At 46.1% G+C, this 22,323-nt stretch overlaps 1 protein-coding gene across 2 annotated transcripts in view; it reads right to left on the minus strand.

The window, feature by feature from the left end:
• Positions 1-673: 673 nt before the first annotated feature.
• The window catches only part of LOC147673408 (C-reactive protein-like), a 93,522-nt gene continuing 71,872 nt past the window's right edge, over positions 674-22,323 (minus strand). For both annotated transcript variants that reach the window (XM_086947272.1, XM_086947271.1), the window contains exons 2-3: positions 19,290-19,361; positions 674-1,874 (exon numbers count right to left, since the gene is read on the minus strand). In XM_086947272.1, coding sequence (XP_086803398.1) covers positions 1,207-1,874; positions 19,290-19,347 — 726 coding nt within the window. In that variant the 5' untranslated portion in view covers positions 19,348-19,361 and the 3' untranslated portion in view covers positions 674-1,206. The remainder of the gene's footprint in view (positions 1,875-19,289; positions 19,362-22,323) is intronic.

Here is a 22,323-nt window from a genome sequence, read left to right on the forward strand (position 1 = left end):
GCGTTGGGATCATTGATATAATCTTCAATGGTCCTTTTTTAAATTAAACTCATCAAAAACTTAGTAATTTGTTAATTTTGAGAAATTGAATCCATTTTCAGAGCCAGAACGTTTGGGACTCTACACCGCACCTTCTTCACCGATTAAGAACCTCAGTATATACAATCAATGTTTATCTATCCTTAAGAGTCCAAGGGGAGAAAAGTATCGAGCACCATCTTTTCCCAAAATTATGTGCTTGAAAACTTTGCCTTTCGTTATGCGGGATCCTCACATTCCAGCAGAAAATGCCCTGGTGCATTTCAGACTGGACAAAGGGAATATAAATGTATCTGGACTTGCTGGAAAAATATTAAGAAGTCTTTTAATTGTTGAAAATACAATTGCTTGATTGAGTATTGACGCAAAAGGAGATAACATATCTTTCTAGTTCTGTTCTTGCTTCTTTAGAGTACTATTCAGGTCTCTCAGGAATTCTACAAAGATTGGTCTCAAAGTTCCAACTTCACAAAGTCCAGCATGCCCCTTTAATGACTTAGGGCCAGATGTATCAAAGGTTTCTATGGGAAAATGTGTTCATACATATGGCCCTAAGCTAATGCTGTTACAAACTGGCAAAAACGGAACAACCTCCTTTACAGAGAGCTCCTTCTCAGTTTTTTCAGCCAGAACATCAGCCAGAACATGAAAGGACCACCCACTGGAATTATGAATTGAATCTTTGCTATTGCATTTTCATAAGAAAACAAAAAGGCCTTGAATAAATGCTTTTTAGTTATTATATAATAAGTGAAATTCCTTCAACTTTATTCTAAACTTTTTAACCTATTGTTTTTTGTAGTTTCTGGAAGGTAAGTTTTTATTTTTGACGCCACTGAGGCACTTATGACAGCATAGTTTATGTTCAGGGGGGAGTAAAACATTTTGCTGGTACCCTTGGTCTTTCTTCCATTGCTTTTTGAATAGGACAGAGAATTGCAAATTTAATGTTAGATTCTAGTTCCTCTGCTTGCAGCCCTTGACCAGAATGATTACGGTTTCCCAGGGTAGATTTGCCGCTGAGTCGTGTGCTTCGGGATTACTAGGTCTGGAAACCCTAGACCACATCTATTTGCTCAGAGTAGTATCCCCAAGAGGGATGCCCCTCTGTGCAACAAGTAATGAGGCCCGAATGTCGACACAAATGGGCTGCAACCTAACAAACCTCTAGTTTGCGTCACATCTTGGGGAACTTTCATAACATGCCTGGTTATCACAACTACGCTGTTGCACCGGCTCCACCAGCACATCTCCTGTGATGTCATACCTCAGGGCCCTCCAGCTGATGACATTGCCATTTAAGTGCTTGTTATTCATAAAGGCCTGGTGTATATCTGCGGGTGACAAAACATAATCCCACACATGTACATTATCAATTTCACCCGCAAAAGACAGGTTTATGTCAAAGCTTCCTCCGAAAGAGTCCTGCTCTTGGCCCAGAATACATTTCAGAGGACCTTGAATGGAGTAGCCTTTTTTCATGACTTTCCTGGCGAGTGGCTTTCCATTGAGAAACATCTGGACCACCCCTGTGAATGAATCCCAGGTGCCACATATGTGGTGGCTTCTGTCCAAAGAGGGGCTCGTAGCTCTGAAGAGTGTTTCTGCGGCACCCACGTGGACCGCAAATGGAGTTGTCTTAGAAGTTTTATGAAAAAGTAGAAGATTGTTTTCCTGAGTAGGGCTGTTGCAAGAAAAGTAGCTGTAATCCTCCGTTAGCTCTGTGATTGCACGTAGGCAGGCGGTGAAACCTTTCAATGAGGTCACTTCTTGTGTCAGCGTCACATGGTTGGTGGCAGATCGACTTGCGAAAAGAAATACCTGGCCATCCATACCTGCAACAAAAGAATAGAAACAGGAAGAATATATGAATCCTTCACCCACACCTGAACATTGTAACATTTTGGGAAAGAGTTGCACACCCAAATGCAGTTGATGTACCAAACTGTAAGTCAACTGTAGATAAAAAACTCAATTGTCTTTGAAAAGCAGAACACTTTTGTTTTCAGAATTTATTCACATTAACACTAACACTGCCTGATATGTATTGTTTGGGATTCAATGAAAGCGTTTATAAGGGGTATTACACAACAATTTATATTGCAAAAGAATAAAACTAGAGAGGCTTCTATTAAGGCGGGTTGTTTAATGCGGGCTAACTTAGAAACATGTCATGTAACAGCCTGTAACGGCGTGGGTCCGCCGTATGAACTTGTTTGCGACACAGAGACTGTTCCCCAACTCTCACCTACCTCCTCCCCCTCTTTTTGCTCCCTACAGAACACCAAAGTGGAAGCGCAAGATCAGGAATACGATAACTTGGATTGGCCCTTTAACTTGGAGACGGCTGCTGAGTGGGCGGGCCTACAACCAGACGTGAAGACGTCTTATACCGACAAACGCGATACACAGGTGTGCTTGTTCACCCGGAGGGAGAGAGTTGACGAGTGGAGAGGAGAGGAGCAGAAGGACGTTACAGACGGAGAGAGACGAGAGAATGACGAGGAAGCTGAGACCAGAGGACGAATTTCGGAGGAGGAAGGAAGCAAGCCAGGAGGCCAGCGACCCCACGCATTGCCCAGCCATACACCCGGGGGAGGTGTATGGCTCAACCAGGTAAGAAACAGAATCAAGGGTTGGGTTGGACGTAAGAGCGGTTCCAGTATATAACCTGGGTATCCCCGTGTCCCGGTATTACCCTATCCCGAGCACTTACCCTCACACGTCCACAGTTTATAAATTAGTGCACGGATTGTGATCTCCTCACTAACCATTCCCTGATATCGGTGTACCTAATTGAACAGTACACTCACATAGTGTTCTCGATTCTTGTTTACTCCGAGAGCCAAAACGGAACCGGACGAAGTACTTCCTCGTCGGAGCCGGGGGAGAACTCGTCGAGACGAACTCCCCAAGTCTCAAGCCCGAAGGTCCGATAGAAGCCGTTCACCACGTCGGACGTTGCCAAGGAGAAAGACTTGTACTGATTCTTTCTATAAATCAATAAATACCACGTTAACAAAGACACGTTGGCTGCCAATTCCTCCTGAGCCTATTACAGTGGTGGAGAATGCGGGCACTTTGACCATCTCTGCAGAAAAGATGGAAACCGTCGTTGATCAATTGGTAAAAGGCCAGGAGAGACTAGAGTGGGTGATCGAAAAACACCTAACATCAGCACAAGCTGATAGAGAAATCTTGAAGAAAACGTTGGAAGGAAAAACCGAACAGATATGGGTAGACCCCACCAACAGGTCAGCCACAACCGAAAGACCTATAACTCATTGTGCACCCGCCATTTCACTACAAAAATACCAAGCGGGAGAAGATCCCGATTCCTTTTTGTTAAATTTCGAGAGAGAGCCGCTAGAGCATATGGCTGGCCCATAACTAAATGGCCATTTTTTTTAGCTCCTCTGCTGGGGGGCGAAGCTCAGGCTGCATACCAAGTAGCAAACCCTACAGGAGATACTCCCTATGCAGATATCAAAAGAATCATCTTAGATCATTTGGGGTTAGATTCTGAAGCCTACAGACTGAGATTTCGGAGAGAAAGAGGCACTACCGGGGAAAATCCAAAAACCTTGTTTGTGAGATTAAAAATGGCCGTCGATAAATGGCTGACTCCCTTAACCAGTAGCAAGGAAGAAATACTCGATCGGATATATTTAGAACAGTTCCTCGAGGCCCTTCCATATGCCTCTCAAAGATGGCTCCGGCAACACCATAATCTTACTACCACTCAGGCCGTAGAAATGGCATCGTCTTTTGCTAGAGCCCAACCAAAGAATACCAATTGGGAAGTAGAAAAACTTAAAATCAGACCCAGACCGGAAAAAAAAATTCCTCGAGGAAAAGAACCTCCCCGACCACACACATGGAGGACCGAACATGGCGGAACTTCGGGACCACAATGCTTTTACTGTGGTACGAGGGGCCACATAGCTCGACTTTGCCCCAAAAGAAGAAACACCAAAGAACCAATGGAGATTGGATACCTCCCAAAAGCTGTTCTCTATTCGGCTGAAATGGGAAGCTCTTTTAGAGTAATTGTGAAAGTAAATGGCACTGCTGTTCATGCTTTATTAGATTCCGGCTGTCGCCAGTCGGTTATACAGTCACAACATGTAACCTCCTCCCAATACATACCCCGGGGTAAAGTTAACATTAGGTGCGTCCATGGAGATATAAAACCCTACCCCATGGCCAACGTCCCTATAGAGCCTATCTCAGGAAAACTCCATAGTATAAGGGTGGGGGTACTCTCCTCTCTGCCAGAAGATCTCATTATCGGCACAGATAATCCTGGGTTCCTACGGATGTTTAAAGAGTCAGTGGAAGTGGAAACTCCACAAAAAAACTCCTGCAAGTATCACTGGGAGGGTGAAGATGGGAGTCCTCAGACTTCATTTGTTCTGAGGTTTTCCAAACTCTCGGAACATGCCATGAGCCCAACACGTGGCTCTACGCGAGCAGCAGGGTACGATCTGTACAGTGCATAAGGATATGAAATTCCTGCGAAAGGAAAAGCAATAATAAAGACAGACATTCAGATTGCAATACCTTTAGGCTGCTATTGGAGGATAGCTCCCCACTCTGGTCTCGCCACCAAACATTTTATTGATGTAGGAGCCGGTGTGATCGATGAGGACTATTGAAGAAATGTAGGAATACTCCTGTTCAATTTGGGAAACGAGACATTTATTGTAAAAAAAGGAGATCGCGTAGCCCAATTAATTTGTGAACAAATAGCCCACCCGTCTCTAGAAGAAATTGAGAGGTTGGATCACACTGAACGCTGATCGAAAGGTTTCGGGTCTTCTGACAAAACCAACGGACCATTGTCCGCCTTGCTCTCACAAGATCCCTGGATACTAGACAGGAGTTTCAGATTTGCACAGGCTAATGACACCACGCTGTTTAACGCCTGGGAACAGGCCCAACAGGCACCTAACAATGACCATAGTTATTCCAGATTTCTCATACAAGGCGACCTACTTTACAGAGTGGGAAAACAGCATGATTCACCGCAACTTCTAGTACCTGTCTCGTTTCGAGAACAAGTACTTTTCTTTGCCCACAGCCATCTCATAGCGGGTCATGCAGGAGCCGATAAAACTACCCAAAATATCATCAAACATTTCTTTTGGCCAGGAATATATAAAGATACTTCAGAGTACTGTAGAAAATGCGAAATTTGTCAAAAAAAGAACATGACAAAACCTCCTTCAGTCCCGCTCCAGCCGTTACCCATTATTGGTAAGCTGTTCGAGAGGGTCGGCATGGATCTTATCGGACCACTACCAAGAACAAGAAAAGGGTTCCAACATGTTTTGGTGGTGGTCGAATATGCCACGAGATTTCCCGAAGCATTCCCCCTCACGTCCGCTAATTCGAAACAAGTGGGTGAGAAAATGTTGGAATTGTTCAGTAGGGTGGGGTTCCCTAAAGAAATCCTGACTGATCAGGGCACTCCATTTGTCTCGAAATTAATGAAGGACATTTGTAACACCCTGAATATTCACCAGATCCGTACCTCCGTGTATCACCCTCAGACGGACGGTCTGGTAGAACGTTATAACCGAACATTGAAAACAACCCTCAGAAAGATGATGGAGGTCAGTGGGGGTGACTGGGATAAAATGCTGCCACTGGCACTGTATGCCATAAGAGCCCAAAAGCAAAGTAGTATGGGCATATCACCTTTTGAGTTGTTGTACGGGCGACAGCCCCGCTCCCTTCTGGAGATGACTAAGGACGCGTGGGAGAATGAACTCCCTGAAGAAACAGCTGCGTCTCTCGACTACGCCAAAAATCTCCGGTCCAAAATTGGCAAATTAAGAGACCTGGCGTATACACACCTTGAAGCAAGTCAAAACCGCAAAAGGTGGCTTATGATCGCGGGAAGAAATGGCGACACCTCCAGGTTGATGAATGGGCTTCAGTTCTTTTGCATTCCTCCAAACAGAAATTTAAAGCTGAATGGATGGGCCCGTATAAAGTAATGGCAAAAGTAGGTAACACCAGCTATACACTGCAAATTACAGCAAACAAACAGCAAACGTACCACATTAATATTCTCAAGAAGTGGTTGGGCCCTGTACTGTCCGACATACATCTAACGGACGCTCAGACACCCACCACTTCAACCAGAGAGCAGTTTCTTCTTAACAACGAATTAACTTCGATCCAGTTGCAAGATCTTCAGAAGACGTTGAGAAACCATGACATTTTTTTTTCGAATGTCCCAGGTAGGACGACTATGGCAGAGCACTGTATATTGACCCCCCCCCGACAAGAAAGTAAGGATTCGGCCTTATAGAGTCCCTGAGGCACGGCGTTCCGCCATCAGTAATGAAATTCAGGAAATGCTTAAACTAGGGGTGATACAACCTTCGAGCAGTGACTGGTCTAGCCCCATAGTTATGGTTCCTAAACCCGACGGCAGCAGATGTTTCTGCATGGACTTTAGGCCTCTTAATGAAATTTCACTTTTTGACGCATACCCCATTCATAGGGTTGACAAACTTATTGAGAAATTGGGAGATTCAAAATTTATTACTACCCTGGATTTGACGAAGGGGTATTGGCAGGTCCCCCTCAGGCCGGAGGACCGTAAAAAGACTGCTTTTTCCACTGCGGAGGGACACTTCGAATTCACTGTTCTGCCCTTCGGGCTGCACGGAGCGCCCGCTACTTTCCAGCGCCTGATGAACAATGTTTTGGCTGGATTATCGGATTTTACATCCGCCTATCTTGACGACATTGTCGTGTATAGCCCTGACTGGCCTACACATTTGGCTCACTTGCATGCTGTTTTTTCAGCCCTAGAATCAGCTGGTCTTACCATAAACGCGAAGAAATCAAAGCTCGCCTTTCATAAGGTGAAGTACTTGGGGTACATTCTGGGACACAGACTCATCGAGCCCCAGATTGAGAAAGTCAGAGCCATTGCGGATAGGCAATTTCCCACCACCCGAAGAGAGATGAGATCGTTTTTGGGGTTGGTCGGGTATTACAGACATTTTATACCTCAATTTGCTCATCTGGCCGCCCCCCTAACAGACTCTCTAAAATCTATTGGGAAATCCTCTACTCCTATTAAACCAACGGGAATTATGCTCGAGGCATTCCGTCAATTGAAGACTATCATAACGTCTGCCCCAGTCCTTTCTTCCCCTGACTTCTCCCCTTCTTTCTCTTTACATACGGACGCTTCCGACTATGGCATTGGGGCTGTGCTATCTCAAACAGGACTTGATGGACATGACCACCCAATACTGTATGTCAGTCGGAAGCTGTTCCCTCGGGAACTCAAGTACGCGACAGTCGAGAAAGAATGCCTAGCCATCAAATGGGCTATTGAAAAACTGGCATACTATCTAGGGGGGCGCCACTTTGACTTATATACTGACCATGCTCCTCTCCTATGGATGGCACGCAATATGTCAAACAATGCCAGAGTGCTGCGATGGTTTTTGACATTACAACCTTATACGTTTACTGTTCATCACCGGAAGGGTTCCGATAATGTGGGAGCCGATTTCTTGTCCCGTCACCCACTCACCGATCGTGAATGTTCTGAGGGGGAAGTGTGTAACGGCATGGGCCCGCCGTATGAACTTGTTTGTGACACAGAGACTGTTCCCCAACTCTCACCTACCTCCTCCCCCTCTTTCTGCTCCCTACAGAACACCGAAGTGGAAGCGCAAGATCAGGAATACGATAACTTGGACTGGCCCTTTAACTTGGAGACGGCTGATGAGTGGGCGGGCCTACAACCTGACGTGAAGACGTCTTATACCGACAAACGCAATACACAGGTGTGCTTGTTCGCCCGGAGGGAAAGAGTTGACGAGTGGAGAGGAGAGGAGCAGAAGGACGTTGCAGACGGAGAGAGACGAGAGAACGACGAGGAAGCTGAGACCAGAGGACGAAGGAGGAAGGAAGCAAGCCAGGAGGCCAACGACCCCACGCGTCGCCAAGCCATACACCCGGGGGAGGTGTATGGCTCAACCAGGTACGAAACAGAATCAAGGGTTGGGTTGGACGTAAGGGCGGTTCCAGTATATAACCTGGGTATCCCCGTGTCCCGGTATTACCCTATCCCGAGCACTTACCCTCACACGTCCACAGTTTATAAATTAGTGCGCGGATTGTGATCTCCTCACTAACCATTCCCTGATAACGGTGTACCTAATTGAACAGTACACTCACCTAGTGTTCTCTATTCTTGTTTACTCCGAGAGCCAAAACGGAACCGGACGAAGTACTTCCTCGTCTGAGCCGGGAGAGAACTCGTCGAGACAAACTCCCCAAGTCTCAAGCCCGAAGGTCCGATAGAAGCCGTTCACCACGTCGGACGTTGCCAAGGAGAAAGACTTGTACTGATTCTTTGTATAAATCAATAAATACCACGTTAACAAAGACACGTTGGCTGCCAATTCCTCCTGAGCCTATTACACAGCCATTATGCAGAATGATTGTATTCAGATGCAGATTTATATTGATCTGGTAAAAGCACAATAAACAGCAACGGGAGAGTGGTTGCGACTTATAATAAATATCGAACTACTAAATACGAATATAGCGAACAGGTAGGTACGATATTAGCATACCAATTAGCAGACAATAAGGCAAAAAATTTAATAAAGGTTATTAACTTTCTCAGTGCTGGTATTGTAGCGTTGGGAAAAGCTACCTGAGCATCTCCGTAAAGAACCCAACTTGCTCCACTTTCGGAAATCACTCAAAACTCTCCTGTTTAAAGAAGCATTAAACACAGGTTAAGCTCCTTGATGATCTGTGCCCTCCACCATCCTTCAGTCTGCTGTTCTTCTCTCCTGGTTCCAAGCGCCAAGAGACCTGTCGGTGATTTGGCTCTATATAAATCGTAAATAACATAACATAACATAAAGGAGCAGGTAATGTACTCTACACAGAAACTCACATGATACTTGCACAATTTGTATCTTTTCATGAAGACCTTTATCCTCTATCAGATGCAATAATAGCAGCGGAGGTTTCTAATTACTTTCTAATTACTTAACGAGAGCAGCACTACCATCTCTACCAGCAGAGGACGTTTCCCAACTTTGCGCAAAGATCTTACCAGAAGATTTTCTGGTTGCTCTGTCTTCACTGCCTGCTGGTAAGGCTGCTGGCGAAGATTCGATACCTATCAAGTTTTTACAAAATATTCAGGAATATCATAGCTCCACTCTATGTCAAGGTCACTCAAGAGATAGGCAATACTGGTACGGTACCACCAGCTTGGGATGTTACTAATAAAGTTATCTTCCTGAAAAAGGGAAAACCTCCGGAAGAGTGCGGCTCTTATCACCCGATATCCCTTGTCAATGCTGACATCAAAATATATGCCAAAATCTTGGTTTAGGGCCTAGCTCCCTTGATGCCAAAACTTGTTTGTAGTCAACAGCATGGCAGAGATACTTAGGCATATATTAATACCACTATAACGGCATTCGACTACGTCAAACAATCCGGTAATAATCTGGGAATGATACTACTAGACGTGGCCTATCCTTACTTCATTTGGAATGACGGGCCGATTTCTTATGTGGCTCTTTATCGCACACCACAGGCCAAATTTAATTATGCCTGCTCTCAATTGGTGCTTTTCCGTATAAATAGTGGTACGTGCCAGGGATGCCTCTCTCCCCATTATTGTTTGCTCTGTATCTTGAAACCTTCATTCGGGCTTTACTTGCTAATAAAAACATTCTGATGAATGAATTGAAAGTCAATGCCTATGCAGATGATATCGCTATCATTAATACGGACCCGGGAAACTCCTTGGAATTAATTATGCATGAGGCAGGAATATTTGGATCCTTTTCTGGATATGAACTGAACCTTAATAAAACTCAGGTGTTATTGAATTTTACACCAGGTAGCCCTGCAATGGGGACATGCCCTGAAGTTACTTATTTAGGCATCTCTATTTCATCTCAGATTGAATGCATAATTAAACTAAATTATGATGCTCTGCCTCACAACGTTATTAAAAAGCTAACAAAAAACTGGCATAAACTACCTATAAGTATAATTGGCAGGTGTAACATCATAAAGATGACGATCCTCCCCATATTTTTATGTTTATTTCACGCAATCCCTTTGAGAGTTACTAACTCCTTTTTAAAAAAAATTAGGTGGCGTAATTAGCAGTTTCCTGTGGGGGTATAAACCTGCGCGCCGAGCAATTAAACTACTAAAGTACCCATATGGTTCCCCTATTTTAAATTATACTTTTGGGCTTCTTTTACGAACCGGCTACGCAGCCTTCTCTCAAATAGGGGCCAAGACTTTAATCACAACCTTCTGCTAGGCCAAGATAGCTGTAGATTTCTCTATCGAATTCACAATCCAAATTTTTTTAAGAGAGTAAGTTTCAAGACTCTCAGGGGCTTAGTGTTTAATTGGCGGGAAATTCTAGCTAGATATTCTTTTCCAATTTACTATGATAAATTTCCTCTCTGGGATAACCCATCACTTCCGGATTTTTTTCATGATGGTGTGTCCAGTGGGCTAAACATGGGATTGATAAGCTCGGAGACCTCTATGACCTCAATGCCACGTCAACATTACTATAAATATCTACAATTTAGAGTCTTATTTTTGAGAACACGGGGTCTTAAATCAGTAGAGGCATATGACCTATTGACATTACTACATGAACCTCCTCAAAAGCATGCAATTCATGTGGCATATAAATATCTTTGCCAGGAGAGAGCTGACCCATGTCTGCAGCTAGCCCTAAAATGGAGCACCACTCAGGAGACTGAAACCACTCCTATAATGATAGATGAAGCATTTACAATATTAAAAGAGGCTGTGTGATCTGCTTAAATTTAAGTCTACAGCAATTTCAAACAGTATGTATTTTGTACTATACTCCTGAAAGGATTGTCGGCTGGGGGCGACAAGGAGCTCAATATCCGAGCAATAAGTGCAACGACTTGCACTAAGGGGCACTCAGGTATTGGAAATAAACACCTTCCTTACTGTTGAGCAAACTGGAGTAGGAATAGTAATTAATACTCTACCATACTATTCCTAAATCCAGCGCGACCGCTAGTGCAAGTCATTGTTATGACTTGCGATGTAAATGCATCGCGTACTAACAACGTGGTCATTGTAACAACCGCATTGTAATAGTACGCGATGTTATAGCATGCGTTGTAACATGCTATATTCTTGCTACATGCCCACAGTTATTGACATTCTGGCAGGGAGTTACACAGGTCTGTAAAAACCTCCTTGGATTAGATCTGGTTTTTACCACACAAGAGATCATGCTGGGATATAAGGGAGATTCTAGCTGCTCCCTATAATTTTGGTTGCTGCTAGACTAGCCATCTCTAGGGCCTGGATGTCCCTAGACCCTGCAAAGTTGTGGAGTGGTGGGTTATTGTTGTGGAGGTTTTCGAGAGGGAAAAGGCCTTCGCAAAATTTAGAGGCTTAAGTTCAATGTCGAGTCTGGCATAAAATGATAAAAGATTGATTGAATATATTGTGATACCCCATAAGAGTCCTATGCTTGTATGATTCACATGTATATTTGTTTTCCCTCTCCTGCGATATGATTTTTTGTATTTGTATTGGAACCAGTACAGGCTAATGTTCATGCATTTGTTTTTCCTCCCTTGCTTGCAGTTCAAACAAAAAGATAAAACAATTTAAAAAAGCAAAGAACTCCAAGCAGAATGATGATGTACACTTTCCTGACTTACCAAAATACCATTCTGCTTTTGGTTTCTAATAGGTGTGGTCTATTGCATCTGATTAAGCAGAAGGTCTCAAAAGATTATGACAACACAATGCTGAAGCTAACCTGGCTTATTTTTCTCATGATATCTTTTTTTTTCACGTAACCCCCAAATCACATATTATATCCTATGGCTAAATTATCACATCAGTTAGTAAAACTATTATTTGTTGATTCCCTGTCACAATCAGATATATTTGTGTCTAGCACTTTGTTGGATAATAACATCCTAATTAATGATTAAGCATTGTTCTTGAGGAAAATTATTTCCAGGTATTTATGTGGATTCTCAATTGATCAAAATAGAGGGGCTAATCCTCTTTCTGATCTACCATAAATGTATACTCACCGAGGACATGCAAGATCCAGTATAATACACTAGTTCAAGTGATCTTGAGTATTTAGCTTCTGTTATATATAGCATTCAGTATACGAAAACTAAGGTATATACCTAATACTTCATCAATTGGAGTATGTTATTGAATATTTCAAGTTTATAATTTCTCCTGAGAAATTTATTGCAAAGTATTTTATTGAACTACAATGGAAATTGGACTTGGGGTGTATTTCGTCAATTTCCACCTTAGATAAAGTGTGATCCCAAAGACTTTCAACATTCACACCCAACTAGTACTACACAAAGAGCTTGAACTTTACTCAAGTTCAGCTATTAAACATAAAAATTGGATCCTAGGATCAGTCCTGGTTTTGCTGAGTTTTTACATTTAATCTTTGTTTTTTCTTTCTATCATTTGTGTTTTAAAAAAGGATGTTCTTGTTGCTACAACTGTTATATGTTAATTTTGTGATTTCTATCTGTCATTGTGGAATAAACATTTCATTGTATTATTTAAAAAAATAAAGCAGAATACTTTTGAACTTGTCTCACATATCAATTTCAGAGAAAAAATATTAAGGGCAGCACTGTAAAGCACAGAAGTTTTCCAAATAATCATCTTACTTTTGACCCAAGCCAAATCATCAGATGAGGGGAAGGAAAGGGTACACAAGGAATATCAACCAGTAGAGCCAAAGGCAAAATCAGTAGCAACACTGAATTTGATATTTTTAAGCGGAGAGGAAGGCTCGTCCAGCATTCTCTGTGTTGAACGTATCTCTTATTTTCAACATTAGCCTAATTTCTTGTGTATTTCTTCCAGCGATAAGACTCTCCTGTTATGCTATGCTATGGTGAGTTACACAGCATTTGTAAAGCGCATAAACCAAAAAGGTTTCATGGAGCTGAGTAAAAAGAGGGAACATCTGAGTTGAGAGCAGAACCATACACTTATTTCAAAGGCCAGGTTTTTAGGAGTGTTCTAAATCTGGAGCAAACCATTGTAGTTCGTATATCAGAAGGAAAAGAGTTCTAAAGATGCGGGCAATCACACAAAATATGGCTCCACCCAATCTCTTCATTTTAAACTTAGAAACAGCTAGCATATTATGGTGGCCTGATCGAAAATTGCACTTGGGGATGTAACTTTGAACTCTGGAGGACACAAAAGTTTGACTTTTTCCATAAACTGACTTAAAAATAATACAGCCAATTTAAAGATGGTCCGCTGGGCAACAAGTGTAGCTTTCTCATCAGAGGCTTGGTGTGGCAATATCTAGGCTGGTGCCGGAGCAGCCCAGATGCCTGATGCCCAGATGCCTGACTTTGTACTCTCTGCAGCCTCTGGTTCAATCCTTTTGGAAGTCCTAAGTAAAGAGAATTTGCATTGTCAGTGCGAGACATCAGTAGTGTCATTATAATCTGTATAATGGCTTCAGGGTAAAGTATTTCCTAATTTTCTTGATATTGCAAAGTTGAAAGGTGCATGAGGAGATTGCTGCTCCTATCTGGAGCTTCATAGAGAGGTCCTCATCAGTAGGAATCATCTGCAAATAGCCACAGCATCCATGCTCTGTCTTGTACATGTCAGACTCCATGTTTGAGAGGAAATCAGTAGGTAGAGAAAGAATAAAATGCCCCACTTTGAAAGCCCCGTAAAGCTAATTACCAGTTTATGTTAAATACAAGCTGAATAAACTCTCTTTTGATAAAGCATAGTGGCAAAAATCCAACCTGTTAATCAGTCAAGTTGCAGAAAAAATTTGAAATCTAATATGTTGGCCAAGGACAGCTCTTCCAACTTGAATGATAGTGTTCAAAATTGAACATGCCTAAAACATTTAAAAATATGTTTGTGATTCAGAAATGGAAGGCAACTAATAGTAATAATAGAGAGCTGACATAAACTGAGGAGAAAACAATGTTTGCAGAAGTGTAGGTTGTGTCAGATTGGATATTTTGTTGATTGAGGAAGCCTTTCAGCTCGGGCAGGTGGGATTGCGTGTTGGATGAGATGAAGGGGAAGGGGCAAAGGTGCAGGAAAGAAAAGTGGAAAGAGGTGATATAGCGAGGACCGGCCATACACATCAAAATTAACTGTTCCCTGCACAGCAATAAAATACCTACCTGATGGACTTGGGAACAGTTTTTGTCTCCATACTAAAACACGCATTTGCAAAGTCAAGTGGTCTTGCCTATACAAGAGCTATTGGCTTTGGCAATGTGTTTGTGCCATGTTGTACACCAGTGTGGCTGCTGCTCAGCATGGCTACAAGTTAGTGGTGTGGCGTGCCCTAGAGCCGAGTGGGAGAGTAGAATGTTGCAGACTGGATTTGTTGGAGTAGAGTGTCGTAAAGTGGAGTAGGGGGAGTAGAGTGTCATAGAGGTGAGTAGAGGGGAGCAGAGTTCAGTGGCAGAGAGTGTCGTAGAGTGGAGTGGCATAGAAAGGAGTGGGGTTGAATGGGTTAGAGTGGATTGAGGGAGTGCGGTGGATTGTATTTGAGTGGATTGGGGTGGATTGGATTTGGGTAGTGAGGGTTGGATTGGAGTGGAGAGGATTGGATGGGGGATTAGATTGGAGTGGGGTGGATGAAATAGATGGAGTGGGGTGGAGTGGACTGGACTGGGTGGACTTGAGTGGGGTGGACTGGAGTGGGTGGGTTGGGTTGGAGTGGGGTGATGTGGATTAGGTTGGGTTGGATTGGATTGGGATGAAGTGGGGCATATTGGAGTAAGGGTATTTAATTAAGGTGGGTAGGAGTGGGGTGAAATTGATTGAGTGGGGTGGATTGCATTGGAGTTGCGTGGGATGTGATGGGATGGGATGGGATGGACTGAACTGGGGTGGAATTGAGTGGGGTGGTATGGAGTGGGGTGAATTGGAGTGGGGTGGATTGGATTGAAATGGTGTGGGTTTGGATAGGAGTTGAGTAGATTGGTTTGCAGTGGGGTGGATCGGATTGGAGTGAGATTGATTGGATTGAGTGGGGTGGATTGGATTCGGTGGGATGTACTGGATTGGGGTGGGGTGGATCCCCCCGAGCACACTCCCCGTGAGTGAGCCCGTCCTCTGGTGCCGCCTCTGCCCTGAGCTGTGCCCTCTGCCAGATCCGCTTTCCACGAATCTCCTGTGCCCCCTGCCACCTGCTTGCTTCGCCGCCGTTGTATTTTTCTTTCCCCGCCGTTTTTTTCCCTAGCCCCCAGTGCTCCCCCCTCCTCGCCCAGCCCCGGCCGCGTTTCTCGCCACCTCCTCACCGCTGCCCCCCTGCGGCCCCGCCCCCTTCCCTCGCTCGCCATCCCCATTCGCCACCCCGCTCCCCCTCCCAGCGGCCCCTCCCTCGCACAAGACTACTTATAGCCCTCTGGGGCCAGTGAGGTGCAGTGACCTCTGTCCCTCCGGGCAGGTCACCCCCCGAGCACACTCCCCGTGAGTGAACCCGTCCTCTGGTGCCGCCTCTGCCCTGAGCTGTGCCCTCTGCCAGATCCGCTTTCCACAAATCTCCTGTGCCCCCTGCCACCTGCTTGCTTCGCCGCCGTTGTATTTTTCTTTCCCCGCCGTTTTTTGCCCTAGCCCCCAGTGCTCCCCCCTCCTCGCCCAGCCCCGGCCGCGTTTCTCGCCACCTCCTCGCCGCTGCCCCCCTGCGGCCCCGCCCCCTTCCCTCGCTCGCCATCCCCATTCGCCACCCCGCTCCCCCTCCCAGCGGCCCCTCCCTCGCTCCGCCCCCCCACTCTCCTCATATGGCAGAGTGGCCAACGCGCAGCGTGCACGCGCAGCGTGCACGCCCTAAGCGCGCCGAAGTTGCGCCAAAGGTAAGCCCGTCTGCGCCCGTCCGCGCCTGGACCGCGCCCAGCGCTCGAACCCCTGGCCCCCGAGGACCCCAGCCCACCCGCCGGACGTACACCGCCGCCACCCTCAACGCGCTCAACACCGGCCGAGTCCCGGGATGCTACCGAGCCACCCCGAGACGCACCCACGGACCCTTCAGCTGCCACGCCTGCAAGTTCACCTGCATCCGGACCTGCCCCGCACCAGCACCCGCCAAGCCGAACACCAGCAGCAACCACCTCAAGTGCATCCTGCTCAACACCCGCTCCGTCCACAGACACGCCATCGAACTCTGGAACCTCCTCGACACCACAGCTCCTGACGTTGCCTTCCTCACGGAAACCTGGATGAACGACTCCTCAGCGCCCGACGTCACCATCGCCATCCCAGAGGGATACAAGATCACCCGGAGAGATCGCGACATCCAGACTGGAGGAGGCATCGCCATCATCCACAGGGACACCATCCACATCACGACCAACACAGACGACACCCTGACTACCGCCGAACACCTACACTTCCAGATCCGCACCGACCCGAAGACCACCCTCAGAGGTACCCTGATCTACCGACCCCCGGGACCACGCACACAATTCAGCGAGGACATCGCCGACTTCGTCAGCCCGCATGCCCCCCCATCCGCTGACTACATCCTCCTGGGGGACATCAACTTCCACCTGGAGAACAACAACGACCGCAACACCACCACCCTGCTCGACAACCTCGCCAACCTCGGACTCAAGCAGCTGGTGTCCACCCCCACCCACCTCGCCGGACACACACTCGATGCCGTCTTCTCATCCAGCAAAGACATCGCCTTCAGCCACGCCACTGGACTCCACTGGACGGACCACAGCTGCGTCCACTTAACCTTCAGAAGAACGACGATCCACCACCACCAGCAACAGGTTGCTCGAAGAAGCTGGAACAAGATCACAGCCGACCAGCTCGCCGCTTCCCTGAGCCGGCACCCTCCCGCCAGCTCAGCGAACCCAAGCCAGGCCGCCGACAACCTCACCAAGTGGATCAGCAACTGCGCGGACGAACTCGCCCCACTGAGGACCCCGCCCAGCAGACCCGGCAGCAAGAAGGCCCCATGGTTCACCGACAAACTCAAGAGCTCCAAGAAGAACTGCCGAGCCCTCGAGAAAGCCTGGAGAAGGGAACCAACACCGGACAACATGACCACCCTCAAGCTTGCCACCCGGAAGCACCACCAACTGATCCGCGCCACCAAGAAAACTGCATTCAAGGACCGGCTGGACAACAACGCACACAACTGCAAGGAACTCTTCAACATCGTGAAAGAGCTCTCCAACCCCAACGCCGGAAACAACAACATCACCCCATCGCAAGACCTCTGCAACTCCCTCGCCTCCTACTTCCACAACAAGATCGCGGACATACACAACAGCTTCAGCACTCAACCGACGCACGCCACGACCGAACCACCGCCCCCCCACCACCACCCTCCGCGCCTGGACTCCGATCAGCACCGAAGACACCGTCCGCATGATGAACTCCATCCACTCCGGATCTCCGACCGACCCCTGCCCTCACCACGTCTTCAACAAGGCCGACGCTGTCATCGCACCCCACCTGCGGGACATCATCAACACCTCCTTCGACACCGCCACCTTCCCGGAGAGCTGGAAGCACGCCGAACTCAGCGCTCTACTAAAGAAACCAACAGCGGACCCCACCGAACTCAAGAATTACCGCCCCATCTCGCTCCTCCCGTTTCCGGCCAAAGTCATCGAGAGGACCGTCAACAAACAGCTGGCCGCCTTCCTCGAGACGAATGGATCCCTCGACCCCTCACAGTCTGGCTTCTGAGCCAACCACAGCACTGAGACCGCCCTCATCGCTGCCACCGATGACATCCGAGCCCTGATGGACAACGGAGAAACAGCGGCCCTCATCCTCCTAGACCTCTCCGCGGCATTCAACACTGTCTGCCACCGCACCCTAGTGCAGCGCCTCAGCAACGTCGGAATCCAGGAGAAGGCACTGGAATGGATCATCTCCTTCCTCGACAGAAGAACACAGAGAGTCCGTCTACCACCGTACAAGTCAGAGGCCACCGAAGTCATCTGCGGCGTCCCTCAAGGATCCTCGCTGAGCCCCACCCTCTTCAACGTCTACATGAGCCCCCTCGCGTCCATCGCACGCCAACACAACCTCAACATCATCTCCTACGCTGACGACACCCAGCTGATCCTCTCCCTGACCAACGACCCCGCCGCCGCCAGAGCCAACCTTCACGAAGGGATGAAAGACGTAGCCGAGTGGATGACGACCAGCCGCCTGAAACTGAACTCAGACAAGACGGAAGTCCTCATCCTGGGCTCCTCGCCCTCCGCCTGGGACGACTCCTGGTGGCCCCCCGCCCTGGGCACCGCACCCAAACCGACAGACCACGCACGCAACCTGGGCTTTATCCTGGACTCCTCCCTCTCCATGACCAGACAAGTCAACGCCGTCTCCTCGTCGTGCTTCAACATCCTGCGCATGCTACGGAAGATCTTCCGGTGGATCCCCACCGAGACCAGGAAGACGGTCACCCAGGCCCTAGTCACCAGCCGACTGGACCTGGAACTCCCTCCCTCCCGACCTGCGCCTGACCCAAGACCACCTCTCCTTCAGGAAGAAGCTCAAGACCTGGCTGTTCGAGCAGTAGCAGCACCCCCCCCCACCCCCCCAAGCGCCTTGAGACCCTCCGGGTAAGTAGTGCGCTTTGTAAATGTCTTTGATTGATTGATTGATTGATCGGATTGTGGGATGGTGGATTTGAGTGGGGTTGGGTGGAGCCGGAATGGATCAGAAAGAAAGTATTAAGCAGGACAGTTTGTTATGATAAGTTGTAAGTTTAGAAAAATCAGAACAATAAGCTTTTCAGTTTGCAGAATTTGCCATCATTCTTGTTTGACCTACCCCATCCCCCCTTCACTGACCCGCATCCTCCCCTCTCTACTGACCACAGGTCTGCATCTTCAGGAACTCCTTCTGTATCCTGCACACTCTCCCCTCCATCAGTGACTCATACCCTCTGCTGTCCTCTGACAGGCACTTACCCCCCACTCTACACCATCACCATCCTGCACCATCCTATCATTCCGCTACACCCTCTCTAGAGTCCACTGATCGTATCCCTGTGCTCCTTCCTTCTCCACTAACCCTCACTGCCTGCCCTCCCATGACCTGCTCAGTCCCACAGCATCCCCCCACACTGATGTGCACCCTTCAGTAACACCCTCAACCCTCTTCCTCTGCACCTTCATTGCTTCAACAATACTTACTTATGCCTTGGGAAACAGCTCCCATGAGGCTGAGAAGGAGCAGAAAGCACAGCTTCATTTTCCACCCCGGTTCTGAAAAGTAAAGCATTCATCCAATTAGAACTTCACTTTCTGTAGGTCAATATTTTGACACCTACAAGGATGAGAGACCTAGCCATGCAAGTTCCAGGATTTCCAAATTTGCATACAATGAATCTAAAATGTCATCCCGAAAATGTTGTGAGGTTATCGTGAAAATCTGTAACCGAGTGAGAGCTGTGTTACTATACACTCTCGGACTGATTTGTTGCAGATTCTCATCCTGTCCTAAGGGAAGGAGAGCTGTATTACCACAAGCTCTCACACTTATGTTTATTTATGTTACAGATTCTTAGACTGATGCATGTGAACGACAGCTGTATTACCACAAGTTCCCACACTTACGTTTATTTATGTTACAGATTCTCAAACTGATGCAAGTGAACGGCAGATGTACTGCCACAAGCTCTCACACTTATGTTTATTTATGTTACGGATTCTCAAACTGATGCAAGTGAATGACAGCTGTACTGCCACAAGCTCTCACACTTATGTTTATTTATGTTACGGATTCTCAAACTGATGCAAGTGAACGACAGCTATATTACCACAAGCTCTCACACTTATGTTTATTTATGTTACAGATTCTCAGACTGATGCAAGTGAACGCCAGCTGTACTGCCACAAGCTCTCACACTTATGTTTATTTATGTTACGGATTCTCAAACTGATGCAAGTGAATGACAGCTGTATTACCACAAGCTCTCACACTTATGTTTATTTATGTTACGGATTCTCAAACTGATGCATGTGAATGACAGCTGTATTACCACAAGCTCTCACACTTATGTTTATTTATGTTACAGATTCTCAGACTGATGCAAGTGAACGACAGCTGTACTGCCACAAGCTCTCACACTTATGTTTATTTATGTTACATATTCTCAAACTGATGCATGTGAATGACAGCTGTATTACCACACGTTCTCACACTTATGTTAATTTATGTTACAGATTCTCAGACTGATGCATGTGAATGACAGCTGTATTACCACAAGCTCCCACACTTATGTTTATTTATGTTACAGATTCTCAGACTGATGCATGTGAATGACAGCTGTATTACCACACGTTCTCACACTTATGTTTATTTATGTTACAGATTCTCAGACTGATGCAAGTGAACGACAGCTGAACTGCCACAAGCTCTCACACTTATGTTTATTTATGTTATGGATTTTCAGACTGATGCAAGTGAACGACAGCTGAACTGCCACAAGCTCTCACACTTATGTTTATTTATGTTACAGATTCTCAGACTGATGCAAGTGAACGACAGCTGTACTGCCACAAGCTCTCACACTTATGTTACAGATTCTCAGACTGATGCATGTGAACGACAGCTGTATTACCACAAGCTCCTACACTTATGTGAATTTACGTTACAGATTCTCAAACTGATGCAAGTGAACGACAGCTGAACTGCCACAAGCTCTCACACTTATGTTTATTTATGTTACGGATTCTCAGACTGATGCAAGTGAACGACAGCTGAACTGCCACAAGATCTCACACTTATGTTTATTTATGTTACAGATTCTCAAACTGATGCAAGTGAACGACAGCTGTATTACCACTAGCTCTCACACTTATGTTTATTTATGTTACAGATTCTCAGACTTATGTATGTGAACGACAGCTGTATTACCACAAGCTCCCACACTTATGTTTATTTATGTTACAGATTCTTTGACTGATGCATGTGAATAACAGCTGTACTGCCACAAGCTCTCACACTTATGTTTATTTATGTTACGATTCTCAGACTGATGCATGTGAACGACAGCTGTATTACCACAAGCTCCCACACTTATGTTTATTTATGTTACAGATTCTCAGACTGATGCATGTGAATGACAGCTGTACTGCCACAAGCTCTCACACTTATGTTTATTTATGTTACAGATTCTCAGACTGATGCATGTGAATGACAGCTGTACTGCCACAAGCTCCCACACTTATGTTTATTTATGTTACAGATTCTCAGACTGATGCATGTGAATGACAGCTGTACTGCCACAAGCTCCCACACTTATGTTTATTTATGTTACAGATTCTCAGACTGATGCAAGTGAACGACAGCTGTATTACCACAAGCTCCCACACTTATGTTTATTTATGTTACAGATTCTCAGACTGATGCATGTGAACGACAGCTGTATTAGCACAAGCTCCCACACTTATGTTTATTTATGTTACAGATTCTCAGACTGATGCATGTGAATGACAGCTGTACTGCCACAAGCTCCCACACTTATGTTTATTTATGTTACAGATTCTCAGACTGATGCAAGTGAACGACAGCTGTATTACCACAAGCTCCCACACTTATGGTTATTTATGTTACAGATTCTCAGACTGATGCATGTGAACGACAGCTGTACTGCCACAAGCTCCCACACTTATGTTTATTTATGTTACAGATTCTCAGACTGATGCATGTGAATGACAGCTGTACTGCCACAAGCTCCCACACTTATGTTTATTTATGTTACAGATTCTCAGACTGATGCATGTGAATGACAGCTGTACTGCCACAAGCTCCCACACTTATGTTTATTTATGTTACAGATTCTCAGACTGATGCAAGTGAACGACAGCTGTATTACCACAAGCTCCCACACTTATGTTTATTTATGTTACAGATTCTCAGACTGATGCATGTGAATGACAGCTGTACTGCCACAAGCTCCCACACTTATGTTTATTTATGTTACAGATTCTCAGACTGATGCATGTGAATGACAGCTGTACTGCCACAAGCTCCCACACTTATGTTTATTTATGTTACAGATTCTCAGACTGATGCAAGTGAACGACAGCTGTACTGCCACAAGCTCCCACACTTATGTTAATTTATGTTACAGATTCTCAGACTGATGCACGTGAATGACAGCTGTATTACTACAAGCTCCCTCACGTATGTTCATTTATGTTGCGGATTCTCATCCTGCTC

Source organism: Lissotriton vulgaris, chromosome 12 (genome assembly GCF_964263255.1).
Source record: "Lissotriton vulgaris chromosome 12, aLisVul1.2, whole genome shotgun sequence".
Lineage (NCBI taxonomy): Eukaryota > Metazoa > Chordata > Amphibia > Caudata > Salamandridae > Lissotriton > Lissotriton vulgaris.